Raw genomic sequence first — 27,737 nt, 5'->3', positions numbered from 1 at the left:
CCTTCCAAGTGCGTTTCCGCCCTTTACCTGCGTCTCGGCGTGCGCCATTTCCGCCAGCCTACAGTGTCTCCGCCCTTCCCGCCTCCCTTCTTCCGAGCGTCTTAAACACAGGCCTCGGGCCTACAGCTCTGGGGGTACTTAGGGGGGCGGGGGGCAGGTCTGATGAGTAACCCCTCCCCCCAGGTCCCAGAGGGAGAAGCCTCCACATCTGTCTGCCGGGTAGATTATATTCAATTTCTAGATCATTATTTGAAATTATCTGTGACTTTTAAATTCAGATTTCTGTTGATTAAAATGTCCCCCATCATTCTTTATTTGTCTTTTTCAAAGCCCCGTATTAAAACTTACCTGGGCTAGTGAGCCTCAAAAGCAATTATTTATCCTTTTCTCAAATTTTACATTAAAAATGTCTGTGACCCAAGCCCACTTCAAAATTGTTTTCAAACCTATCATCTGGTTAAGGGATGAGCGTTAGGATAGGCCTCATCTGTTCCTGAAGATGCAAAAAGAAGGAGAACCAAAGGGAGGAACAAGATGGAATGTCAGGGATGGTGGGGGAGGGACCAGGCAAGGCTGGGGCCCTGACTGCTGCCTTTTTCTCCTTCTTCCTCAGCCCAAGACTTCCATGGCCTCCACTTCCCGCCGCCAACGCCGAGAGCGTCGCTTCCGTCGTTACTTGTCTGCAGGACGGCTGGTCCGGGCCCAAGCCCTCCTCCAGAGACACCCGGGCCTTGACGTAGACGCTGGGCAACCCCCACCACTGCACCGGGCCTGTGCCCGGCACGATGCCCCTGCCCTGTGCCTGCTTCTTCGGCTTGGGGCTGACCCTGCCCACCAGGACCGCCACGGGGACACGGCGCTGCACGCTGCTGCCCGCCAGGGCCCTGATGGTGAGTTTGCCTGGTGGGGAACAAGGTCATGAGCGACTAACTAAACGGGAAGGAGATGAAGGCCAACAAATGAAAAATAAGCTAGCGATGCAGAGGAAAGTAGCTGTCCACGTTGGCATGTGGCAGTCATTTGTGCCTTTAGGTTACTGAGCTACCATTCATTCTCTGAAGAGCCCAGCATTCTCGAAACAACAACTTCAATTTTCACATCTTTCTACATTAGTAGCTACTGTGTGTCTTGACTGGTTGTTTGCCTGCAGTACAAAAAGTAGGATAGAGGGTAGGTTCTGCAGTTAGATTGCCTAGGTTCAAATCCCAGCTCCACATTTAACAGCTGAGTATTCTTGGGCAACTTCCTAAACTTCCCTGAGGCTTAGTTTGCCCGCGTGCAAAGAGTTAAATAACTCTTGTTATATTCCAGTACTTCTCACAAAACCACTCATCTAGTCCTCCCAACAACCCTATGAAACTATAAGAATTAATATTATCCCCTATTTCTCAGATGAGAAAACAGCACAGAGAAGTAAAATAACTTGCCAAAGTCCCCCAGCGACAAAGTGGTAGAGCAGGGATTATAACCCAGGCAGCCTAGCTAGACCCTCTGTACTCTGTAACGACTGTGTTATCCTGTGTGATACATTACAGAATTATACAATGATAGTGCCCATGTTCAAAGCACCCATGCTGTCACGTATGTTTTGAGAATGAACTGACACCATATGCAATTAGAGCACCCGGCCTGTGATTAACATGCAGTAGATGCTGGACGTCGTTTCCGTTATCAGCAGATCCATACTCCCTTAGCCTCAGTTCTGCAACTCAAAACACTAAGAGCCAAACATTTTGCATCAGTCAGCCACCAGACTCGCTTGGAGAGAAAACCTAACCTGAACTAAAGGGAGACTATCTATCATTCATTTTTATCCTACTGATGGCGTTTCGCTGCAGAAACATTTCACGTGTTTGGTTACCGGAGCTACCCAGGCCCTCCTCGGCTACCTAAGATACGATGTATGTACTTTCAGGTCAGCCCTACCAAGTCCCAAAAACATCTGAGTTCTGAGAAACCTTTGACACTGAGGGTTTCAGGTGGGGACCTATTGACAGCGGAGGCAGCTCAGTAGAGATAATAGCCCTTAGAAAAATAAAACCCTCTAGAGATTTTCCTAGTGAGAACGTTGGAGGAAAATCTGGGTTGGAATGAACAACCTTAACTCAGTTTGATTGCTATTACCATCCTCCAGCTCCCCAACAGAAACCTCTCACCCCAAAAACTTCTCCCCATATGGTAAATTAAAAAAACCCCTTTAATTCCCCTTAACATAATGAGATAGGCTGGCATATTCAGATTTTTTGTTAAAAACAAAAAGAGCAGGTGTGCAAAATGCAGGCATCTAATTTGACAGCTCACGTTATACAAGGCAAGAGAGCAGAGGACCCTGTGGCAGATCCCAGACCTCCTCCAAGTTCAGCCTCTACCCCTTACCGGCTGTGTAACAGGAACATGCAACTTAACTTCCGTGACCCTAATTTGCCTTTTTTATCATTATTATTATTATTATTATTTATATTTTAACTTGCTTCTCTAAAATGAAAGCTGTGACAAGTAAATGAGGCAAGTACTTGGCAGATTTGGCGCTCACTAGATGAGAAGTATTGTTATTTTTATTCTCATATTTTCCAATTATGGCTTTTTGAGTAACAAAACTACCTCCTAGCGTGGCAGGATTTTCCTTCGTCGTATTGACATCTAAGAAGCATATGAGATTGACACTCTTATCTCATTACAGATGAGGAAAGCAGGGCCCAGAAAGTTCAGGAACTTTTTGAAATCTCATAACTGACAGGTTGTTGTCTTTCCTAAGGGGGACCTGCTCTCAGGTCATTCCCAAGCTGTGGTGTCCTCTCGGGCCTTACTTCCTCCTGTTCCCCTGACGGTCCAGCCACCAGGTGGCCTTCTGGCTCTTTGGTAAAATGGCCCGTCTCATTCAGCTTTGAGCTGCTCTAGAGACCATTCTGTCTTAAAATGCAAATATTTCCTTTGACCAGATGAAATGACCCAGGATCCCCTGAGGAGGGGAGGTTTTCTCCCATTCCCACATTAGGTGAGAGATGAGGCAGTTCATGCTGGATTGTCTGGCTGCGCGGTCACAACCGATGAGAAGCCAGTGAATGGCTTTTGGTAACTTCTTTTTGGGACCCATCACCTCATGGGGAAGTGGTCTTAGCTGCCAAAGACCCCCGTATAAACACACCTTAGTCAGACAATAACCATTCTCTGTGTACAACAAGAATTAGTGGACACTAAGAAACGGTCTTTGCGAAAACAATCAAGTCCAAAGCCAGCCTGTTTTCTTTGTGTGTGTGTGTTTTTAATGTAACATTTACTGTACTTCTGTTGTGTGCCAGCACAGTACCTGACATCGCCCACCTATTACTCACTTTGACCTACACAGTAGGTGTAAGCGGTGGCCCGTTTTGCAGATAGCTGAGCCATCTGGTTTATGTTCCATTTGCCTTTCAGCCTTACCTACCATGGCACAACCACAAACCTGCAACTCCAGCTACCCAGCTCTGTCTTCAGTGACCCCAGGCATGTTTTCACAAGACTGCCTTCCCATCCACCTGATTTCCACTTTGCTAAGTTATCCTCCCTTTCCAGCCCGACATAAGCCCCACCTCCTTTTTGGAGCCCTCTCAGACCACCCTGCCCACTTTTTGTTTTTGTAATTGTTTGTTTGTTTTGAGACAAAGAGAGAATAAGTGGGGGAGACAAAGAGAACTAGAGGGGAAGAGAGAACAGCAAACAGGCTCCACACTGTCAGCACAGAGCCCTATGTGGGGTCAAGCTCACGGATGGTGAGGTCATGACCTCAGCCAAAATCAAGAGTTGGCCACTTAACTAACTGAGCTACCCGGGTGTCCCCACCCTACCCACTTTTACCTTTTCTTCCTCTGTGCCTCTATCAACCATCACTCAGTATAAACTTACAATATTGGTGTGGTTTTTTTTAATGTTTTTATTTATCTTTGAGACAGAGAGAGACAGAGCATGAGCTGGGGAGGGTCAGAGAGAGAGGGAGACACAGAATCCGAAGCAGGCTGCCGGCTCTGAGCTGTCAGCACAGAGCCCGATGCAGGGCTCGAACTCACAAACAGTGAAATCATGACCTGAGCCGAAGTTGGATGCTTAACCGACTGAGCCACCTAGGCTCCCCAAATACAAGTGTGTTGGACCAGTGAGTGTGAACGTGATGTTAAAATAGAAATCATGCCTCGTTATGGGGAAGGGAAGAACAGTGCTTCCACCACTAAGACACAGAGCGTGTTTTTACTTCAAAATTTTTTTTCATCTAGATTTTTCTCAAAATTAAAGTACAACATATTAAAGAACCCTGGGAAGTCGATTTGCACTGCTAAATTGATGATGAAAGTGGCATTTCAAATCACTGGTGGGTGGTGAGCTATTTAAGAAACAATTTTGGAGTATTTGGTTCATCTAAGGAAAGGACTCCTACCTCACCCCTGACTCAAAAGTATATTACCAGAGGCCCGCCTCAGTGGCTCAGTCAGTTGAGCATCCGACTTCAAGTCATGTCATGATCTCATGGTTGGTGGGTTCAAGCCCCACATCAGGGTTTGCACTGGCAGCACAGAACATGCTTCAGATTCTGCCCCTTCTCTCTCTGCCCCTCCCCGACTTGTGCGTGCACACGCTCACACTCTCTCGTGCTTGCTCTCTCAAAAATAATCAATCCATCAATCAATCAATAACGGGGGCACCGAGTGGCTCAAGCAGTTGAGCATCCACCTCTTGATTTCGGCTCAGGTCGTGATCCCAGGGTTGTGGGATTGAAACCCATGTCAGGCTCCACGACCAGCATGAAGCCTGCTTAAAACTCTGTCCTCTCCCTGCCCCTTTCCCCGCTTGTCCACACGCTCTCTTTCTCTCTCTAAAATTAAAATAAATAAATTACAGCAGCTTAAATATCTTAACATGACAGGAAGGGTATGTAGCAAATTCACAGGAGACATTTCCTTTGGCGGTGAGGGGCAGATGGGGAATAATATTCAGAAGGCAATATTAGAGAAAGCTTTAACTTTACCTCTGATACTTTATTTCTTTAATACAAAATAATGTTGCAAAAATGACAGAACAGTAACATACCTTGTGGGAGGAGTGGGGGCGCTTATTGTACTATACTTTTTAAATTTGTTTGGATTTCTAAAAATAAAAATTAGTAGAAAAAAAACACTAGAGAATATTTTTATAATCTTAGAGTGGGGAAAGCCTATCTAAGGATGACGTAAAGCCAAAAGCAAGGAGAGAAAATATTGATACATATTTAACTGCATAAAACCTTTCTAAGGATGGGAGAAAATATTTACAAATACTTGGCACAAGGTATAAACGTATACAAAGTGTACTACAAAGTATAAAGAGCTCTCATGTCTACATGTATAATTTCCAGGGGAAAAGTAGATGAAGAACATGAACAAGTCATTCACAAAAGAGATAAAGAGCCAGGGGCATCTGACGGGCTCACTTGGTAGAGATTGTGACTCCTGATCTCAGGGTCATGAGTTCAAGCCAATGTTGGGTGTAGAGATTACTGAAAAACAAAATCTTTTAAAAAAGAAGGACACAAGGAAAGAAAGAAAGAGAAAGGAAGAAAGAGTGGGCCAAAACACATTAAAAAAGGAAAAAAAAACAATGAAATCTTTTCCTCTGTCAGATGAGCAAAATTAAAAGGGTGGGTTGGTGATACTCAACTTTAGTAAAGGACAACACAGGCACTCATATTCTGTATCAGGGCGTATGTTGGCACAAATTTGAGAGCAATTCAGTAAAATCGCACATTCTTTGACTCAGAAATTCCACTTCCGAGAATCTACCCCACTCCTTGTCCACAGAGATATATGTAGGAGGCTGAACATTTTTGGAAACAAAGTCTGTTGACTGGGGGTGGGAGATGTTTGTTTCATACGCATAGCGGAACACTACACAGTCATAAAAAAGAATGAGGTAGGCTGTGTATACTCTTGTGGAAAAATACAAATGAGACGTTAAGTGAAAAAAGCAAGTTGCCAAACAATAGAAATAGCATGGTCACATACCTCTGAAAAAAAGACGCCCATATATGCATTTACACACACCAAGACAGGACTGGAAGGGACCACAGCAAACTGTTAACAGTGATTAAATTTATTCTTCACTCTTTAAAAAGAGAAAAATTTTTTCACATCAGTTGTATCCTGTTTACATTAAAATATTTACCCATAGTCCTACCACACAGAGACCAGAATTTTTACACATTTCCTTCTAGTTATTTTTTTTAACCATAAGATTTGGCCTCTTTTTTTCACATGGTTGTGACTGGATCCCATGTATGGTTTTATAGCCAGTTTTTTCCTCACACAGGCATCATTTTTAGTGGCTATTTAATATGCTGTACCATATTTTACTTGCCCTGTTTTTTAGTTGGAGGCCTTACTCCTTAAAATCTATGAATTTTAAAACCTCCTATGGGAGTCTGAGCACCCACCCACCCTCCCGCGGCTGTGAACCCTAATGGGGAATAAACAGTTGAAAGACAGGACCAGGTATTTGCTGGAGGGGACAAGTTGGGAGGGCTTGTGACCAGTCACATCAGTAATAAGTACCCCCTTCCCTCATCCTGACATGGTTTGGGCTGGGCGGCGCTCAGAGATGCACCAAGAGGTGATGGGTGGGGGGTGATGGGCCTTGGCCAGCCCAGGTTGGCCCATTCTGTCTTCCTGCCTTCCTGGCAGTGACAGGACAATCCTTCCCTTGTCCCATCCTTTTGTCAGGTGGCCAGTACTTCCCAGCACCACAAAATAAGGATTTAAGGACTGCCGGCCCATTTCCTCCTGCCCTAGGGAGAGAAAGTAGGTCCATAGGAAGGGAGGGTACTTCACTCACCTGCCTCTGTCCCCGGAGTGAAGAGGTGCTTGGTGGCCATGGTGGGTGGGCTTGACCAGGGGTAGAGGGCTGGGTTGGTAGTGAAGTGAGCAGCATGGCCTTCTGCTGATGCTAGAGTGGATGCAGTGGGGGCTCAGGAAGAGGGGGGTTCAGGAATGTCAGTCCCTCTGCTGTTCACCCCCAGCCTCCTGTCAGCCAGCCCCTGGCTGGGACCCTCTATGTCAGCCCTTTTCCCCTGCCCTAGGTCAGCAGTCATTTGGAACAACCTTGCTCTGTTCCTGGGAACATTTCCCTTTACTTCCCAATCCCCCTTCCAGTATGCCCCATATGAGGTTGGCTGAGAGAAATTCCCCTGAAAACACTTATTTTACTCAGTTCATTGAAAAGCATTGTAAGGGCCTCCTGAATGGCTCGGGTCAGTTAGACATCCTTCTCTCGGTTTGGGCTCGGGGCATGATCTCATGGTTTCATGAGATGGAGTCCCACATCAGGCTCTGCACTAACAGTGTGGCGCCTGCTTGGGATTCTCTCTCTCTCCCTCTCTCTCTACCCCTCCCCCAATCACGCTGTCTCTGTCTTTGTCAAAATGGGTAAATACTTAAAAAAAAAAAAAGCCATGTACAAAGGCACCTCTTATTTATTTGTATATCTATAATGGTACAGAGTAAAACATACAGGTATTTAACCAGTCTGAATCAGTTTTGGATGAGAAACACAGTAAGGGTTATAAAGTGACAGTATTTTCAAACTAAAAACGAAGTACATAGTTAGAGGTTTTTGACATTGCCCAAGGTGGCTGGACGCAGACTAGAAAATGTCATTTAACATAGCAGAACTCCCAGGACGCTGAAACAGTTTGTGGGAACATAGGTCATAATATTGTAAACTACCACACTTATCACGCATGTGGTAAACTAGCAGTAGATATTTGTCGGTGACCGTGATTTCCTAATGCCCAGGAGACTTCCATGTGGGCAACCCTTTCCGTTGCTCTAAGACCAAGGGAGGGAGTGACCAGCAGGATTCAAGATGGCAGCCTGCCAAGGAGTGGGAGTCCCAGCTAATTTCTGCTCACTGCTCTCCCACCAACAGCCTACACGGACTTCTTCCTGCCACTGCTGAGCCGCTGCCCGTCTGCTATGGGAATAAAGAATAAGGATGGGGAGACCCCTGGGCAAATTCTGGGCTGGGGACCTCCCTGGGATTCTGCTGAAGAAGAGGAGGAAGACGAGGCCTCTAAGGAGCGGGAATGGAGGCAGAAGCTGCAGGGAGAACTGGAGGATGAGTGGCAGGAGGTCATCGGGAGGTTTGAAGGTAAGGAATCCGTTCCCATCCATAGCTGCCCTTCTTCCCCTTGACTGCTTTTCCTGTACCCACCGCATGGGTGCTCCCACTGGCTTCCTGTGCCCCCATTCTCTGAACCTCCCTGCCGCTCTTGCCTGTCACCTTTTCACAGCATCTCCCCGACCACCCCCATCCTGCCCTCCCAAACAGATGATGCTTCCCATGAGACCCAGGAACCCGAGTCCTTCTCAGCCTGGTCAGATCGCCTGGCCCGGGAACATGCCCAGAAGCAGCAGCAGCACGAGGCAGAGGGAGCCCGCCGACCCCCACGGGCTGAGGGCTCCGGTCACGACTGGCGACAGCAGGAGGAGGAGCAGCGGCTCTTCCGAGAGCGAGCCCGGGCCAAGGAGGAAGAACTGCGTGAGAGCCGAGCCAAGAGGGCACAGGAGGCTCGTGGGGACCGAGGGCCAGAGCCGGCCAGGGCTGGGCCCAGGGCAGAGCACCCAAGAGGAGCAGGGAGGGGCAGCCTCTGGCGCTTTGGCGATGTGCCCTGGCCCTGCCCTGGGGGAGGGGACCCAGAGGCCATGGCTGCAGCCCTGGTGGCCAGGGGCCCCCCCTTGGAGGAGCAGGGGGCTCTGAGGAGGTACTTGAGGGTCCAGCAGGTCCGCTGGCACCCTGACCGCTTCCTGCAGCGATTCCGAAGCCAGATTGAGACCTGGGAGCTGGGCCGCGTGATGGGAGCTGTGACGGCCCTTTCTCAAGCCCTGAATCGCCACGCGGAGGCCCTCAAGTGACCCCAGGGAAAGAGTGAGAAACTGCAGGGAGTGCAGCCTTAGAGGCAGGGCAGTAGTAAGGGGCAGGTCAGGGCGGGGGTGACGAGGAAGAGGCTGATGCTGCCCCGCGCGCGAAGGATATGGGGTGGGAGTGAAACTTGTAACGAGTGGGGGTGGGGAGGATATGGGCCACCGCCACTGCTCCTTGACTCCTCCATTTCCTAATAAGACCTGGTTCCACATCTCACTCCCAGCGTCTCCTCTGCCTTTTTCCATTGCTGTGGTTTTCATCATACGTGACATCTCCTTTCCCACCCCGCCTGCCAAAACCCGCAGCTCCTACACACCTGCAACACGCACGCACACACTGAGCCGCGCTCTCAGCTGGAGGCAGGAAGGCCCTGCTTGCCCACCCCCATACCTGGGCAGCCCGGAGAAGACCCGTGTTGCCCCCCAGTCTCACTCCCCTCCCTGCGCTGGGCTCCTCTACTCTGCAGGCAGTGACTGGAGAAATAGATGTGAACAGAGGCAAAAAAGGGAACAAAACCAGTTTCCCTCCTCTCCCCAGTTCCCCGGGGCAGAACCACATCCTCCTCCCCACTTAACACCCCCTTCCCCCGGCACAGGGCTTTCCCTTTGCTGAGTCACTGAACGTTCTGAGTTGGGGGCAGCTGGAGCTGGGGGCCATGAGGAGATTGTGGGAGGACGGGATAGAAGCAGAACGGACAGAGGAAGAGCCCTGTGGGGGAGTGGAATTTCGGTTGCTAAAATTAGGAGCCGGGGAGGGAGGTGGAAAGAGCCAAATTATGTAACCTGGGTTGTCTGCTCTTGGGCAACCAGGGATCCACACCCAAGGCTATCTCCCCTCTAGCTCCTCAGTCCATCTCCCTACCTCCAGGGCCCCAATCCTCCTCTCTACCCAGCTTCTGCCCCCACCCCAGACCCGGGCTTCATCTCTGGGCAGTCCAGGCTTGGCTTTCCGGATAGGTATCTTTTCCTGAAGTTGAGAGAAAGGTCCTGGGGGTTGGAGGGAGAGGAAGCTGTTGACAGTACCAAAGCCCAGTTCCATTCCCCAGGACACAACAGGGAACTCCGTGAAAGGAAGAGACGGTACAGGCATGCGCTGGCGCGTACAGTCTGCACAGGTCTACCGCAGAGAATCTTATGGGTCAGAAACCTATTTTTCAGATCTGGAGGCCCCATGTACTCGGGAGAGTCCCGGGCGTGGAGGTGGAGGGGAAGCCCGTGGAAGCAGGGGCACACGGGGTGGGCGCAAGACCCTGGGAGAAGACAGCTCAGAGACCCAAGGCCTCGCAGGGACCAGGCAACTGTTCATGGGGCAGGAGGAGGAAGGGCTGGTGAGAAAGGTCCTGTGAGAGGAAGCTGCTGTGATTCAGAGAAGAGCCGGCGAGCTGTGAGCAACCCAGGCGTCCGGTTCCTCTCACAGGCCGGAGGTTTCGGAAGTGGCATGCAAAGAGCCCATGTTTGTTGTCGGGGGGAGTTGGGGTTAGGATCCCGAAGCTGGGGCTTGACAGGTAAGCAATAGAAACTTCTGGTGTCCGAATTTGCTCTTCCAGGAGATTTTTCTCTGGTTTTCAAGTCATTTCCCTTCTGCCAGATTACATAAAACCAAAGCAAGATAAGCCCTGATACCTGGCCCCCCAGACCTCCTTCTTTTCAACGTCCCTCCCTGGTGTCTGGCCCCCGGCCCTGTTGGGGGTTCCCCTGAGATGAGGGCTGTTCACTTTCTCTGACCACAGGGTTTCCGCTTCTGTGTCTCTTGCTTCCTAGGTTGATAAAAATACTGAGCCCTAGAGGCCTTGGCTTCCTCTGACCCCCTGGGGCCAGGCAGCAGGCATCCTGTCCACTGTGATGGGGGCAGGGAGGGAGGCCCAGGGGTCCCCAAGGGATGACTCAGTGCCTCCCGTGAAACACTGGGGAGGCGTGAGTGTATCTGCTCTCGAGAGCTGGAAGGAGGAATCGGTTCTCAGTGAAGGATGATGCATTGGGGTTCAGTTAGAAAAACGGGACGAGGGAACAAGACTAGCAAGATAAAAGAGTGTCAGTTGGGGAATTGGGGTTGCGGCAGGTTTGGGTTAAGTTAGGAAAAGGGCTTGGGAGGGACTCTATTCAGTGTAGTTCAACTGAGCATCAGGTAGCCGAAAGAAACCCAACCTACCTCAATATAAGTCCCACAGGGGAGGCAGGCCCACACCTAACTGTGACTCAGGGCAGGGTGCTGAGTAAATCTTATAGCGTAAGACATGGTGGATACAGAAAGGGGAAGGTGCATTCCATCCTAAAGCACGGGGGCGGCGGACTCTGAGCAGGAAGAGGGCATTTGAGCTGGTGCTGGTGAACAGGTACAACTTCTCTGGGTGGGGAAGGCTCTGTAGATAAGTGAAATGGCTTCAGCTTAGGCCAGGAGTCAAAAAAAACGGCGTATTGAGGAAAAAGATGAATGTCGTGAGGTAGACAGAGCACAGGTGTGAGTGTGCACGTGTTGAAGAAAGGACCGCAGAAGGCCAAGGTGAAGGATTTGGGCCTTCATCCTGTGTGCCATAGTGACAGCTGTGCAGAAGAGAGAGAGCACGAGAGTGCTGCAGGGGTGACAGACAAAGAGTAAAGAAGAAAACAACTATCATTCGGTGAACACCTGCCATGTTCCTAACATGAGTAATTCTGCCAAAACGGTTCAGAAGGTGGGTGGTGGATCTCTATTATAAAGAAGAAACCAAGGGCTCATAAACGTACTGAACTTCCAAAAAGTAGTGCGATTAGCACGAAGCTCATCTTACTCTGAAACTTGTGTACTTTCACTTAGGCCCCAGTAACAATGGCATTAAAGGAGGGAACAGATCTTAGAAACTTTGAAAGGGTAAGTCATTAGCACAAGACAACTCCTGGGATGGTGGGACTGAGGGAAGAGGAATCTTAGGTGACTCTGAGTTTTGAGCCTAGGGGATTAGAAAGATGATGCCTTCCGCCTAGAAGGAGACACCTGGCTGAGGGAAAAGGTAAGGAATTCAGTTTCAGACATTGAATCAATAATTCTTTTTTTGAGAGAGAATCCCAAGCCAACTCCACACCTAGCCCAAAGCCCAATGCAGGGCTCGAGCTTATGACTGAGATCATGACCTGAGCTGAAATCAAGAGTTGTACACTTAACTGAATAGCCTGGTGCCCCTAATCAATAAAATTTTATTAAGTGCCGGATAGGATCAGGGTACGCTGCAAAACAAAGGGTGTTTTTTTACTTAAAAAAATGTTTAATGTTTATTTATTTTTGAGAGAGACAGAGACAGAATGTGAGTGGGGGAGGGGCAGAGAGAGAGGGAGGCACAGAATCTGAAGCAGGCTCCAGGCTGTGAGCTGTCAGCACGGAGCCCGATGTGGGGCTTGAACTCACGAGCCGTGAGATCATGACCTGAGCCGAAATCGGACACTCAACCGACTGAGCCACCCAGGCGCCCCCAAAGGGTTTAAATGAAATAAACTCACTGCCTTCACTGAACTTACACTCTAATAAAATAAACAATATGTAAGTAACAACTACAGGTAATTACCCTAAGTAATGCTTAGAGTAATAAAGTGCTCAAAGAAGGCCTGCTGAATTTGAGATGCTAACATAACACTCAGGTTGGAGACTTCCGGCAAGCGGGTCTGGAGCTCAAGAGAAAAGTTTGAGCTGGAGGGGTAGATTTGAGCATCATTCCCTTCCTAGTGGAGATTGAGCCCCTGAGTGGACAGGATCCCCGAGAGAGGGTAACCAGAAGAGCCCCTGAAGATGGTAGGCGCAAGAAGAATCAATAAAGGGGGGAGGTGGGGAAAGAGGAGTAGGGCAAGGGAGGGGTGTGCCAAGCAGAGACAGGGCACCCACATCTAATCCTTCAAAGAGGTCTAGTAGGGGAAGGTTGAAAAGATACTTTGGGTTCAGGAACTAGACAATTACAAATTTTGAGAAAACAGTTTCCACTTACCAAAGGGGCAGAAATCACTTTACATAGGTTGAGGAATGAGTGGGAGGTGAGGAAAGGGAGGTGGTAGGTACAAAGTCATAGAATGGTGAATGTGGAAGATAACTAAGAATCATCTCTGCTTCAACCCACGAATTTTACAGATAAAGAAAATTTTACCAGTTCCCAAAAAAAGTGGGCAAAGGGGCTAGTCTGTGGAGACATCACACAGAAAAAGAAAGTGAGAGATGGGATGGACATTTGAAGGAAAAACAGAGTCCAGGGAAGGATTTTCTTATTTACAAGAAATTACAATATTACAAAAACATGTTTGTAAAATGCAAGCAAGGTGCATGAAGAGAGAAAGATACTAAAGATGTAAGCGGGGAAAGAATATAGTAAAGACAGAGGAAGTGGAATACACAGTGCAAAGGATCAGCCTTGGACAAGAGAGTCCTTCTCTGAGTCAGAAGAAAAGAACGATGAAATGTAAATAAAGTGAAGGAAAAGAAGGACGTGAAGACATCCAGCTTGGCGGGCCTTGAGCACAATAAAATAGATGATAGTATCACCAACTGAAAGTAAAGAGGTCAAGAGGCACGGATTTTTAGAACAACGCCTGCAGGGGTATAACAGGGAATCAAGAAAGGATTAAGAAACACTGAGGGCGTTCTGAGATTAGATGGCCAGGATTAGCAGACGGCCCCTTTTGGTGACATGACTCCCTCCTGCGGTGTTTGGCAGCCCAGGAGAAGCCCCCAAGAATGAAACAATTGACTTTACCCAAGTCAAGTTTTTCAAGGTCATCTTGGTAGAACACCAAGTGATTCTTAAGTGCTGGTGAAAGTAGTTGAAATTTTTGACCATGCAGTGCAAGTTAAACCAAATTGACAAGGAAAACAAGGAAAGAAGAGGGGTTGGAAGTCTTAGTGAGAATGGAGAACTAATTTGATGGGAGGGAAGAGTTGGGGTTGTGAAAGCGGAGTGGTCGTGATGAGAGGGAGAATTCAGAGTTCAAGATCTCAAAGACGTAGCCCTTCCAAGTGAGGCTGAGGTTTGAGAGACAGCCTTGCTCATGGATGCCTAAAGTAGGGAAAGAGGCTGGAGAGCTGTTGTAATTGAGAGTTGAAGCACTGAGAGGACAGAGCGTGAGACTCATCTGTGTGGTTTTGAACTCTCTAAAGATGTTGGTGGGTTTGAGATACGAAGAAAAACTGAGCTAGATATAAAGATGTTAAGAGTGTGATAAAGATGTTGGTGGAGAAGACTGCTGTGCAGATAGAGCATGGCAAATGCGAAAGGCATGGGCTTCAAGAGAAGAAAAGGAGGTTATCAGTGGTGCAGAACCATGGTGTCTCCTCTGCTCCCTGCCTCCTAGTGATTGGGTAGAAGAAAGAGCAGACTTCACCACAAAAGAGAAGGAGCATCATTAGGGTAAATACTGCCAGAGGAAGGCTCTTTCAAAAATGAAACAGAGAATTAGAATATTTAAGGAATTCCACAGAATACTGTGAAATTGATTGGTAGAAGTGTCCTTGTGGCGTAAGGAATCTAATCCAGGGAGGTTAGATCCCAGTGAGAGTTCAGGAGAAGACGACAAAGTCTGGAGGGGTTTGCTTCTGGAAACAGGAGGTAGGTCCCTGCTTCTGGAATTTAAAATGGAAGGTACATAACATTTATTATGAGGGGAAAAACATAAATACCTCGAAGGGGCTGTTAAGAGGATGCACAAGACAAGGTATCCCTTCCAGTTCCATGGCATTACATGCCATCTTCATGCTGATGACTCCCAGCGTTGTCTCTCTAGTTCTGACCTTGCCTCTGAAATCCAGACTCCTATGTCACTGCCAAGTGACATCTCCACGTGGATGTCTGCCCCAAAGATTTAGACTTAACCTATTCAGAATTGAACTTTTGGTTCTCCCATCCCATCAGAATCCACTTCTGTCTCTCCATCTTCCACCCCCACTCCCCTGCCATCCAATTTATCATCTAGTCCTGGCAATTCTACCCCTGAAACATATCCCAAAGGTATCTACCTCTCTCCATTTTCATGGCTGCCACCATCTTCTCTCCTGCTATTGCTGCGATTGCCTCCTAACTGGTGTCCACGCTTTCACTCTTTACTCCTACAATCCAGTCTAGACACAGGATCTTTTAAAAACATAAATCCAGGGCTGCCTGGGTGGCTCAGTCAGCTAAGTGTTAGACTCTTGCTTTCAGCTCAGATCATGATCTCACAGTGATGAGATCAAGCCCCTCAACAAGCCCCACGTAGGGGCACCATGCCTCGCGTGGAAACTGCTTGAGATTCTCTCTCCCTCTTCACTCTCTCTCTGCCCCTCCCCTGCCCAGGTGACTGCACGTGCAAGCTGGCTCTCTCTCAAAAACATTTTTGTAATAAAACTCAAAAAATTAAAAATAAAAATATAAATCCAATCACCTCTGCCTCCCTCCTCCTCCTCCCCCTCCTCCTCCTCCACATCCCCTATTCCCCCCTTCCCCTGCTAATACACACACACACATACACACTGACACCTTCCAAAGGCTTCCCATGGTTGAATAAAAGCCAGATGCTTTATCTCCCTTTGCATGGCCCTGTGTGATCTGGCTCCTGCCTCCTCTCTCTGACCTCATCCCCCACTGCTTCCCACTCTCTCTCTGCTCCAGCCACACCGGCTTCCTTTCTGTTCCTCAACACCCCCAGCTCATTTCTACCTTCCAGCCTTTGCAATAGGCTATTCCCTTTGCCTGGAATGCTTCTCCCCTAAACCTTCACCTGGTCACTTTTACTTGTAATTTGGGTCTCAGCTTAAATGCCACTTACTTAGGACTTTCCTGACCACTGTGTCTCAAGTAGTCCTCTGCCATTCATCACATGCCCTGTATTATTTCCTCATAGCACTACTTACTGACTTCTTCAGTATTATTTCCTTTCTGCCTTGCTAGGATGTCCGATTTGTTTGTCACCATATTCCTACTACCTAGAACAGTGCCCAGCACGTAATGAAAACTTTTTAAAAGTTTCTTTATTTATTTTGAGAAAGAGAGACCAAGCAGGGGAGGGGCAGAGAGAGAGAGGAAGAGAGAGAATCCCAAGCAGCCTCCACGCTGGCAGCACAGAGCCCAACTCAGGGCTTGAACTCACAAACCGTGAGATCATGACCTGAGCCAAAATCAAGAGTCAGATGCTTAACCAACTGAGCCACCCAGGGGCCCCAATGAAAATTTCTTAAATGGAGGGATGGATAAATAATGGGGTGAAACAGGAGAAAGCTCAACTTCAGGTCTGTGGCTTCGACTGGACTCACCTTTAGAGTCAGGTTTAACTATAGGGTCAGGTATGGAGATGAGTAGATTTCAAGATTTAGCTATAGGAAACAAGGTTACATTAGTTTAGAGGCTAAGTTTACTTTCAGGTTCATTTACTGGGATGTGTTTAGATTTGAGGTTAGGGTTGAGTTTGGGTTGCAATTTGGGTTGAGGTTAAATTTGAGTTACGGTCAAACTTATTAAATCTCAACTTAGGTGGTTAGGCTAAGTCCAAGTTTGAAGCTAACGTCATTTCAGCTTCATTTGGAGGCCTCAGAGATTTCACTAGTTTCTCCACAGAGCCCACTGTAGAGACTGTATTTCCCTGAGTTTGGGGCATAAGACTCTAGTCATCACCCCTCCCACCCAGGGAAAGCCCCAAACCAACTGCTGGCCTCCCCAAGAAAGAAACCGAATTTCACACAACCTCCGAAACTGAGATTGAAACCAAGATTGGCCCATCGCAAGGAGCGCCCTTCAGCACATCACAAATGCCCGTGACACTGAGCCTCAGCCCAGTTCTTGCCCTTCCTTCCTCTCTGTCTCTCATGTCTCCCCATCACTCCTTCTCACCTTCCCCTTTTTATCCCTCAATGCCCCAGTCTTCCTCTCTGACCTGTTTCTCCCTATCTCAGTTTCTCATCATTAATTGCAACATTGTTTTATATTTTAATATAAATGAGGTCTCTTAGTCCATTGGCTCCTACCATCGGAGAGGCAGAAGGAGACAAGAAGAAAAAGGAACGCAGAGGAAAAAGGACACAGAGAAAAGGAAACCAACAGGGACATAAGAGAGAATAGGTTAAAAGAATAAGAACCAGCCAACATATTGACAAGATATTTAAAAGGAGCATCTGTGGCTTCTCTTCCTCCATCACATCTGGTCAGCCACCAAGACCTGCAGATTTTGCCTCAAAAACTCTCCTCCTGGGGCGCCTGAGTGGCTCAGTCGGTTGAGCATCCGACTTCGACTCAGGTCATGATCTCACCATTCATGAGTTCGAGCCCCACGTCAGGCTCTGTGCTGACAGCTCAGGGTCTGGAGCCTGCTTCAGATTCTATGTCTCCCTCTCTCTCTTCCCCTTCCCCTCTCACGCTCTCTCTGTCTGTCTCTCTCTCTAAAATAAACATTAAAAAAAAAAAAAAAAACCTCTCCTTTCCATCCTCCTGCTGCTGCCTCTTGTATCTCCTTCCTAGGTTATTGCACAACTCTCCTAACAAGGCTCCACTTCTGGTTTTGCCTCCAGCCCCCTAACTCCCATACCCCAGTCCATTCTTCATGCAGCTTCCAGACTCATTTTTCTGAGGTACCAATCTGCGTGAGTCCCTGTCTCACTTAAAAATGTCGGTGGCTCCATTTTGGATCCTCTGTCTCCCTCTCTCTCTGCCCCTCCCCCTCTTGCTCTCATTCTCTCTCTCTCTCAAAAATAAAATAAATATTGGGGCGCCTGGGTGGCGCAGTCGGTTAAGCGTCCGACTTCAGCCAGGTCACGATCTCGCGGTCCGGGAGTTCGAGCCCCGCGTCAGGCTCTGGGCTGATGGCTCGGAGCCTGGAGCCTGTTTCCGATTCTGTGTCTCCCTCTCTCTCTGCCCCTCCCCCGTTCATGCTCTGTCTCTCTCTGTCCCAAAAATAAATAAACGTTGAAAAAAATTTTAAAAAAATAAATAAATAAAAATAAAATAAATATTTATTATTATTTTTTGTAAAAATTTTTTTAACGTTTATTTATTCTTGAGAAAGGAGAGACAGAGCATGAATGGGGGAGGGGCAGAGAGAGAAGGAGACACAGAATCCAAAACAGGCTCCAAGCTGTCAGCACAGAGCCAGACGCAGGGCTCGAACCCACAGACCACGAGATCGTGACCTGAGCTGAAGTTGGATGCTCAACCGACTGAGCCACCAGGTGCCCCTATTTTTTGTTTATTTTTGAGAGAGAAAGAGACAGAGTGCGAGCAGGGGAGGGGCAGAAAGGGGGAGACACAGAATGGGAAGCAGGCTCCAGGCTCCCAGCTGTTAGCACAGGGTCCAACACGAGGTTCGAGCCCACAAGCCATGAGATCATGACCTGAGCCGAAGTCAGACGCTTAACTGACTGAGCCACCCAGGTGCCCAAAAAATAAAGCATTAAAAAAATAAATACAAAAGAAATACAAAAATAAATACAAAAATACAAAATAAATACAAAATAAATGCAAAAAAATAAATACAAAATAAAACACTTAAAAAAGAAAAAATAAAAATTGTTGGTGGCTCCCCATTATAATTAGAAAGAAACAAAACTTCTTTTCTTGGTTTTAAACCCTTCAGAATGTATTCTCAGCTTACCTCCCAAGCCTCTTCTCTGCTCCTTCTATTTGCACCCAATTGCACCTCTTGGCATACTTCATACTTTTTTACCTCCAGTCCTTGCACATACCGTTCCCTCCATCTGGAATACTCCTCGCCATCTTCTTTCCCTCAACACTTAATGCCTGACACCCCTCTCCCAGGCCAAGTTTGATGGCTTTTCTGTGGGCTGCCCACCGACACACTTTGTTGTAATGATCTGGTAACCTTCCTGTCTTCTGCACGGGTCTTTGAGCTCCCGGAGGCCAGAGGACTGTCTTTTGTGTCTGCATCCTCATTGCCTTGTGCAAGGTACTCAGGAAATGTTTGTGAAATCCAGAGAAAGGCAAAGAGGCAAAAGGAGAGTGAAAAGAAATAATAGATGAGTTTGGAAGGCATGAAAAGCAAAGGGGAGGAAAACAGGAGAAATGAATCATACACACCCTGAATGTTACTTACGTGCCTGTCACAGGACCCCAGACCACTCAGAAACTTTGTGCCAGAGAACAGCAATATGCCCAATGCCACAGAGGGAGGGCTTTAGCCATTCAAAATCCTCAAAATGAAAGCATAACAACATCAACAAAAATAATGATAGTTGGGGTGCCTGGGTCACTCAGTCAGTTAAGCATCCGACTCTCGGTTTCAGCTCAGATCATGATCTCAGTTTGTGGGTTCAAGCCCTGCATCAGGCTCTGCGTGGATGGTGCAGAGCCTGCTTGTGATTCTCTCTCTCCCTCTCTCTCTTCCCCTCCCTCGTCTCTCTCTCAGAATAAATGAACTTAAAAAAATATAATAAGGGGGGCGCCTGGGTGGCTTAGTCAGTTAAGGGTCCAACTTCAGTTCAGGTCATGATCTTGCAGTTTGTGGGTTCGAGCCCACATCAGGCTCTCTGCTGACAGCTCAGAGCCTGGAACCTGCTTCAGGTTCCATGTCTCCCTCTCTCTCTGCCCCTCCCCTGCTCATGCTCTGTCTCTCTCTCAAAAATAAACAAACATAAACATTTTTAAACTTTTTTAATTTTTTTTTAACGTTTATTTATTTTTGAGACAGAGAGAGACAGAGCATGAACGGGGGAGGGTCAGAGAGAGAGGGAGACACAGAATCGGAAGCAGGCTCCAGGCTCTGAGCCATCAGCCCAGAGCCCGATGCGGGGCTTGAACTCACGGACCGCGAGATCGTGACCAGGGCTGAAGTCGGACGCTTAACCGACTGAGCCACCCAGGCGCCCCTAAACTTTTTTAAAATCATCTTTAGAAATCTTGCTTTTCATACTTACAAATTAAGTGAAAACTGGCTCATGTATAAAAGTGCTCATATAGGGGTGCCTGGGTGACTCCGTCGGTTCAGCGTCTGACTTCAGCTCAGGTCATGATCTCACGGTTCGTGGGTTCAAGCCTCGCGTCGGGCTCTGCGCTAACAGTGAGGACCCTGCTTGGGATTCCCTCTCTCCCCCTCTCTCTCTCTGCCCCTCCACTGCTTGAACTTTCTCTCTCTCACAAAAATTAAAAAAAAATAATAAAAACAAAAGAATGTTCATATCAATCTCTTTCATAGTAGCCAACAACTAGAAACAAACCAAACGTCCGTCCACAGAAGAATGAGTAAATAAATTAGAGCATATTCACACAATAGACCATGACATCATAATGAGAAACAAACCAGCCACTACTGATACATGCAACCACATGGATGAATCTCACAAACATCATGTTGAGTGAAAAAAGCTAAATCCAAACCAGTACATTCTGTGTGACTTCATTTATACGATACAAAAGCAGGAACAACTAATCAATGGTGACCAGAAAGTGGTTGGTTATCTTTGGAGGGTATCACCTGGGAGGGGGCATGAGACAACCTTCTGGGGATCTGAAAAATATGGTGGCTACATGGCTATCAGCAGATGGAAATGTTCAACAGGCTGTAAATTTAAGAGGTGTGCACCTTACTGCACCCAAGTTAAAAAGGGGAAATCTTTAACAATTTTAAAACAGAATACTGGTTCTGCAAATGCAGCTTCGAGACAAGTCCTGTGGTTGTCCCCACCTTACCCTAGCTCACCACCCTCCAGCCCCTCACCACCCTCCAAAGTCTTCCCTGTAGAGAACTTCAGAAGTTGCTACATTCCTTGATCCCGGAGTGTGTGTTTGTTTGGGGTTATACAAATCTGATCTGTGGGGGGGCTGCCTACGGTGGAGATAAGGTAGAAGACATCCCTCCGCAGTGAGAGGAGACCTCATCGTGAGTACGTGACGACATCTCTGAGAAGGGGAACCATAACATTTATCTTCCAAACGAGGACACTTCTGAGAGCAAAAGGGAGATCCATGAACATTTTCACCAGGACAGCAGGCATAAACCAGAATGTCCCAGGCAAGGGGGTAGATCATGGAACTTCTTGATATAAAACCTGCCAGATGACCAGGAAAGTCCACATACTGGGACAAGTGTGAGTTGAGCTGTTTGGGACAAGGATGGGGGCATCAGAGGAGGAAATGGGCACAGAGAGTAGCCTGTAATCAACCAAGGGTGCAGAGGTGTTATATATAATCGCTCTTCAGGGAACCGGGCCTCCAGCCCACGCCCCAGCTGCTCCCCCCTCCTCTCCGAATTGACTGTCCGTCCCTTCCCTGGAACTCCTAAGCCTGACCCTGCTCCCTGCCCCTCCCAGCCCACGGTTCGCCTGACCCCACTCCCTTTCCCAGAACTCAGTCGTCTGAGCCCCCAGCCTGCGGTTCACTCCTAGGCCTCAGCCTTTCCTGCCTTCGACTGAAACAGCAGCATCTTCTAAGCCCTGGGGGCTTCCCCGGGCCCAGCCGGGGCCTAGAACCCGCCCGCCGCCTGCCACGCTGCCACTGCAGCTTCCTCTATAAAGGGACCCAGGCGTCCGGGCCCAGGGGCCCCACAGAGCAGGTGAGACTCTCCCGCCCCGTCTCCTTGGGCTGCCGGGGGGTGGACTCCCCTGGGCACTCTGCCCCTCCGCCTGCGCCCCGGCCCCCCTCCTGTACCTCCTGCCTGAGGCTGGGCCTTGGTGGGTTTGGTTTTGGTTTCTCCTCCCTCCGACTCTTCATCAGTCATTTTCTCCCTGTCTCTATCACACCTTCTCTGTTTCTGCCACGAGTCCTCTCTGTTCCCTTCCCGTGTCTCTCTTTCTCTTTCTGTCTCCCCCTGCTCACCTTGGGGTTTCCCTGACTGCATCTTGTCCCCTTCTCTTATCCGTTTTGCCCTGTCTCTCGGATGGCTATCTCTCCGCGGGCAGGCAGGAGGCCGTCATCTGCACCTTGCCCCGCCCCACTCATTGTCTCTCTCCCCACCGCAGGTTCTCCCCATGACACCACCTGGAAGGCTCTACCTCCTGCGGGTGTGCAGCGCCCCCCTCCTCCTCCTCCTTCTGGGGCTGCTGCTGGCCCTGCCGCCTGAGGCCCAGGTGAGGCAGCAGGAGAACGGGGGCAGCAGGGGTGGCCCAGCCCATCTTTGGGCCCTAGAGCCATCCTCGTCCGTCTTCTCCCCTAGGGGCTTCCTGGTGTTGGCATCTCACCCTCAGCTGCCCGGACTACCTATCAGCACCCTCAGAAGCACTTCGCACAAGGCACCCTCAAACCTGCTGCTCATCTTATTGGTAAACACCATCTGGCCCTCCAGACACATTGTCCCCAGCTCTCCTGCTACACCCCCTCAAGGAACCAAGCATCTACCGCACCCCTCCCCCAACTTTCTCCACCTCCCAAAACAGGGGCATCCCTCTCCCATCTGTCCTCCCAACCATCCCCCCAGGAACCCAGTCCAGCACCTACTTCCTCAGGGATTAAGACTGCTGACCCCCAGCTTCTTGACCTCTCCCCATCCCCTATGGCTCTTCCTAGGAGACCCCAGCACCCAGAACTCACTGCGCTGGAGAGCAAACACAGATCGTGCCTTCCTCCGCCATGGCTTCTCCTTGAGCAACAATTCCCTCCTGGTCCCCACCAGTGGCCTCTACTTTGTCTACTCTCAGGTGGTCTTCTCTGGGGAAGGCTGCTTCCCCAAGGCCACCCCGACCCCTCTCTACCTGGCCCATGAGGTCCAGCTCTTCTCCTCCCAGTACCCCTTCCACGTGCCTCTCCTCAGTGCTCAGAAATCCGTGTGCCCAGGGCCACAGGGACCTTGGGTGCGCTCTGTGTACCAGGGAGCTGTGTTCCTGCTCACCCAGGGAGATCAGCTATCCACTCACACAGATGGCATCTCCCACCTACTCCTCAGCCCCAGTAGTGTCTTCTTCGGAGCGTTTGCTCTGTAGAAATCTCCAGAAAGAAAACTAATTGGTTTCAAGACCTTCTCCCATTTTGCCTCCATGCTGACGACTTCAAGGGTGTCACCACACCTCTTTCGACCATTCCACGTGTCTCAAGTCTCCCCTGCTCATGTTACCTGGAGCTTCCAAAGAAGGAATTCTAGGCAGCCCGGGGGACCACACCCAACTGAACTACACCAATGTGAGGCTGAGGATTTCAAGTCTGCCTAGAAATTCCCACCAGAGCTCTTCATCTGTCCTGCCCATCTAAGGAAGGCCTGGCCTTGCACGTGGAGGGAGCAGACACATGGAGGAGCTTGAGTGGATGACAGGAGGCAGGGGAGGGGGGATTATTTATAAAGGGAAAAAATTAAATTATTTATTTATGGAGGATGGAGGGAAGGGAATAATAGAGGGCCATCAGAAGAGAGAGAGAGAGAGAGATACACCCAAGAGATGAAGAACCAGAGAACATCAGCATAAGGATAACCCAGTGAGAGAGAAAACAAGTGAATCTGAGACACCGGGGAGCTCTAGAAGGCAGAAAGAAACTCTTAACATCCAGCCACTGCTTGACTAGACACCCCATGAGGAGACATCTGCACCTTCAATGAAGCCCAATAAACCTCTTTTCTCTGAAATGCTGTCTATGTCTGTCTGTCTGGGAGGGGAGAATTTCCCAGGTCTCTAAGGGACAGAAGGAAGACAGAGGCCCCCGAAGAGACAGGAACTGTGGGCATACAAGGAGATAAAGGGGCCTAAGGAGCTCGGGGGAATGTGGTAGAGTCATAGAGGTGAGGCAACCAGAGATACTGCAGGGAAATCAAAGGATAAGCTGGGAAGAAAAGGGAAACATGGGGGTCCAAGGTCTGGAGGAGTGGAGGTCAGGGGGGCCACTGGCAGATGCGGCCACATGTCGAGGCTCTGAGGAAAGGGGGTTACAGGAGGCCTCTAGGGAGAAGTGATCACACCAAAGGTGTTCAGGACCATGGGGGTGGACATGGGGATCCTCTGGAAGACATGGCTGTACAAGGGCCCTGAGGAGTGGGAGAGCCCCCAAGGCGGGGGGGGGCACCCAGGGGACACTTTAGGGGACAAGGTGATACAGAGGGGCTCTGAGGGCTAGGGCTACCTCCAGAAATCTGGAGGGAGTTGGAGTTCTTTGGGATACATGGCCCCACACAGGGGCTCTGAGGGATGGGGGCTTCATGCAAAAGTCAGGGCTTCAGGGACGCCTGGGTGGCTCAGTCAGTTAAGCGTCCAACTTCAGCTCTGGTCATGATCTCACAGTTCGTGAGTTCGAGCCCCTCATAAGGTTCTGTGCTAACAGCTCAGAGCTTGGAGCCCGCTTCGGATTCTGTCTGTCTCTCTCTCTCTGCTCTCTCCCCATTCATACTCTGTCTCTCTGTCTCTGTCTCAAAAATAAACATTAAAATTTTTTTTTAAAAAGTCAGGGCTCCAGATTCCCTTGGAAGCCAAGAATGAAACTATCACTGCTGAGTTCCTGGTCAGAATGAAAGGAGAAGGCCTGCCCTCCTGGGGTTCGTGAATTCCCAGGGTTGCTTTCACTCCCACTGGGGCTGTCCCAGGCATGTCCCTGCTATTTACCGCCCCCTCCCCAGCCCTTTTAGAGACCCCTATTCACATCCCCAGCCTTCTCTCAAGCTCTCTTCTCTCAAGCTTCTTTTTCCCCCAGGGACCCAAACACATGTCTCAGGACCCAACACAACTTTCCCCCCTAAACCACTCCCCCCTGCCAGGTTTCTCCCCACCAAGGACTCTGCTTTCTGAAGTCCTTCCCCTTTCTAGCTCTACACCTACCTAAGTCCTGTCTGGAAATCAGAGGGAAACAGGCCATGGACATGATCCTCAAGAAAAAAAAAAAAAAAAAAAATGGAAGGAATTGGGGGCAGTGGGAAACTGGGGTCCAGCCTCCAGGGTCCTACGTACGCACCAAGCCTCCCTCAGAATCCGAGTGGGGCGGATAGGAAGTATCCTTGATGCCTGGGTGTCCCCAACTTTCCAAACCCCCACCCCCGCGATGGAGAAGAAACCGAGACAGAAGGTGTAGGGCCCACTACCGCTTCCTCCAGATGAGCTCATGGGTTTCTCCACCAAGGAAGTTTTCCGCTGGTTGAATGAGAGCTTTCCCCGCCCTCCTCTTGCCCTGTGGGTATATAAATGCAGCTGTCTGCACACCCAGTCAGCAGAAGCTTCCTCAGCGAAGACACCAGGGGACCAGCCGGGAGAGAGACAGAAGCCACTCCAGACCCCCCCGGAAATAACATCTCAGACGACACACCCCCAGAAAGCAGCCAGGCGATTCTCTCCCTCTCACACACACTGCCTTAGGGCTCTACCATCACCCAGCTGGACTTGAGCCCCCTGGGAAGAACGCCATGAGCACTGAAAGCATGATCCGGGACGTGGAGCTGGCCGAGGAGGCACTCCCCAAGAAGGCAGGGGGCCCCCAGGGCTCCAGAAGGTGCTTGTGCCTCAGCCTCTTCTCCTTCCTCCTCGTCGCAGGAGCCACCACACTCTTCTGCCTGCTGCACTTTGGAGTGATCGGCCCCCAGAGGGAAGAGGTGAGTGCCACACCAGACTTGGCTCATTCTCCTACCCAGAGAGAAATGGGAGAGCAGGAGGGCAAGAAATGGGGTGGGGGAAGGAGGTGTGCTGATGGGGATGGGTGAGAGAGAAAACGTGGAGAAAGACGGGGGAGGCAGAAAGAGATGTGGAGAGCGATGAAGAGGGAAGGGACGGAGCACACCAAAGGTGCTCTCTAAGCACTTCTTGAATGAATGAATGAGCACACACATAAACAGACAGACAGACAGAGAGACAGAGAGAGAGAGAGAGAGATGTGTGGAGAGATGTGGGGTGTGGGTTGAGAGATGGGAATAAAAATGCGAGACACAATGATGTGGGCGATATGAGAGAGATAAGGAAAGAGGTGAAGAAAGAGATAAGGAAAGACAGACAGATGTCTGTCACGTGGAAGACAGTGAAAGTGCTGTTGAATGAATGAATGGATGGATGAATCAATCGATGAACGGAGAGAGAGAACCAGAGTATGAGCTGCATAAACAACCTAGCTGTTTCTCGGTTAGGGGTAACTTGTTCTGATGCTAAACAACCTCCTTCTCCCCAACAGCTCCCACATGGCCTGCAACTAATCAACCCTCTGCCCCAGACACTCAGTAAGTGTCTCCAAAGCTTCTCTCCTGGTTCTGGGCTTGGGTGAGGGTGGGGGTTAGTCCTGGGATAGCAGCAGAGGGGGAAATTCAGAGTTTGGGTTTGAGGGGAGGAGGAATGGAAGTCAAAGTGGGATATTTTCCAGGAAGCGTAGGCGTCTCACCTTTTTCTTTCCTCTTTCCTCCTCAGGATCATCTTCTCGAACTCCGAGTGACAAGCCAGTAGCCCATGTAGTAGGTAAGACTTCTGAGGCTGTAGCTGGAGGATGGCGAAGCAGGTGGGACATAGAGGGCTAGGATTTGGGGGCTGAGCCCAGGCTGAAGGCTGAGCCCAGGCCTTGGAGATGATATGAGAAGGACTCACTGAGCTCAAGGAGAGAGTGAAGGAAGAGCACAGGCCTTGAGGGGGACACTCAGAACCTCATGGCCACATGAGACATGGGAGGACAGACAGAGGGGACAGGAACCGGATGTGGGGGTGGGGGGGCAGAACTTGAGGGCCAGGATGTGGAGAGTGGAACTGACAGGGTCACACTGATTTACCCCTCCCTCCTTCTCTCCTTCCCTCCAGCAAACCCCGAAGCTGAAGGGCAACTCCAGTGGCTGAGCCGGCGTGCCAATGCCCTCCTGGCCAATGGCGTGGAGCTGACAGACAACCAGCTGAAGGTGCCCTCAGACGGGCTGTACCTCATCTACTCCCAGGTCCTCTTCACGGGCCAAGGATGTCCTTCCACACATGTGCTCCTCACCCACACCATCAGCCGCTTTGCCGTTTCCTACCAGACCAAGGTCAACCTCCTCTCTGCCATCAAGAGCCCTTGCCAGAGGGAGACCCCAGAGGGGGCTGAGGCCAAGCCCTGGTATGAGCCCGTCTACCTGGGAGGGGTCTTCCAACTGGAGAAGGGTGATCGACTCAGCGCTGAGATCAATCTGCCTGACTATCTTGACTTTGCCGAGTCTGGGCAAGTCTACTTTGGAATCATTGCCCTGTGAGGGGGCCAGACATCCATCCTTGCCCACCTCAACTCCTTTGTTATCTGCTCCTTCTGACCCCCTCATCCCCTTCTGGCTTAGAAAGAGAATTAGGGGCTCAGGGCTGGGCCCCAAGCTTAGAACTTTAAATAACAACACTTAGAAACCTAAGATCCAGGGACCTGGACTTTGGAGCATTGGCCACCAGCAAGAATTCAAACTGGGGCTTCCAGCATTCACTGGAGATCTCAGGTTTGGATCCCTCAATGCAACCTGGGACACCTGGAATTCGGGGGTCAGGGAACCTTTCTGGCCAGACACTTCAGCACATCCCTTAAGAAGATCTCACCTACAACTTGACATGAGTGGACTTCAGGCCCCCCTTTCTTCAGATGTTTCCAGACTCTTCCCTGAGATGGAAAGCCCAGCCCCTCCCTCATGGGGCCAGCTCCCTCTATTTATATTTGCACTAGTGATTATTTATTATTTATTTATTATTTATTTATTTACTGATGAATATATTTATTTGGGAGGTTGGGGTGTCCTGGGAGACCAAATGAAGGGGCTGCCTTGACTCGGACATGTTTTCTGTGAAAACGGAGCTGAACTCTAGGCTCTTCCCTCCTGGCCTCCTGGCCTCTGTGCCTCCTTTTGCTTATATATTTTTAAAAATATTTATCTGATCGAGTTGTCTAATTAATGCTGATTTGGTGACTGACTGTCGCTACATCGCTGAACCTCTGCTCCCCAGGGGAGTTATGTCTGTAACCGCCCTACTGTTCAGTGGCGAGAAATAAAATGTACCTAGAAAAGACA

General features: G+C 49.4%; 3 protein-coding genes and 1 long non-coding RNA gene across 6 annotated transcripts; 3 read left to right on the top strand and 1 right to left on the bottom strand.

The window, feature by feature from the left end:
- The first annotated feature begins 42 nt into the window (after window positions 1–42).
- NFKBIL1 (NFKB inhibitor like 1) lies at window positions 43–9,138 on the top strand. The gene is made up of 4 exons (XM_040463330.1): window positions 43–219; window positions 614–890; window positions 7,927–8,148; window positions 8,329–9,138. The coding sequence occupies exons 1-4, from the start codon at window positions 163–165 to the stop codon at window positions 8,910–8,912; spliced, it is 1,140 nt and encodes a 379-aa protein (XP_040319264.1). The 5' UTR covers window positions 43–162; the 3' UTR covers window positions 8,913–9,138.
- Window positions 6,019–26,224, bottom strand: LOC121022314 (uncharacterized). 2 transcript variants are annotated; one of them, XR_005786901.1, is made up of 3 exons: window positions 26,114–26,224; window positions 6,835–6,945; window positions 6,019–6,108 (listed from the first exon to the last, which is right to left on the bottom strand). It is a non-coding gene; the product is annotated as an uncharacterized LOC121022314 (long non-coding RNA). The 2 variants fall into 2 exon arrangements; XR_005786900.1 differs by lacking the exon at window positions 26,114–26,224 and adding an exon at window positions 21,662–21,749.
- Window positions 20,581–23,396, top strand: LTA (lymphotoxin alpha). Of its 2 annotated transcripts, XM_040463333.1 has the most exons (4): window positions 20,581–21,398; window positions 21,805–21,912; window positions 21,999–22,104; window positions 22,349–23,396. In XM_040463333.1, exons 2-4 carry the CDS (start codon window positions 21,814–21,816, stop codon window positions 22,759–22,761), a joined length of 618 nt encoding a protein of 205 aa, XP_040319267.1. In that variant the 5' UTR covers window positions 20,581–21,398; window positions 21,805–21,813; the 3' UTR covers window positions 22,762–23,396. The 2 variants fall into 2 exon arrangements, with proteins under 2 accessions (XP_040319267.1, XP_040319268.1); XM_040463334.1 differs by lacking the exon at window positions 20,581–21,398 and having other exon boundaries at window positions 21,431–21,912.
- TNF (tumor necrosis factor) lies at window positions 24,824–27,737 on the top strand. Its single transcript, XM_040463332.1, has 4 exons — window positions 24,824–25,340; window positions 25,910–25,955; window positions 26,140–26,187; window positions 26,521–27,737. Exons 1-4 carry the CDS (start codon window positions 25,155–25,157, stop codon window positions 26,940–26,942), a joined length of 702 nt encoding a protein of 233 aa, XP_040319266.1. The 5' UTR covers window positions 24,824–25,154; the 3' UTR covers window positions 26,943–27,737.

Source organism: Herpailurus yagouaroundi, unplaced genomic scaffold, assembly GCF_014898765.1.
Source record: "Herpailurus yagouaroundi ecotype Mexico unplaced genomic scaffold, PumYag 393, whole genome shotgun sequence".
NCBI lineage: Eukaryota > Metazoa > Chordata > Mammalia > Carnivora > Felidae > Herpailurus > Herpailurus yagouaroundi.
Note: the sequence above shows the minus strand (reverse complement) of the source record. Positions and strands in the feature narration are given on the sequence as shown.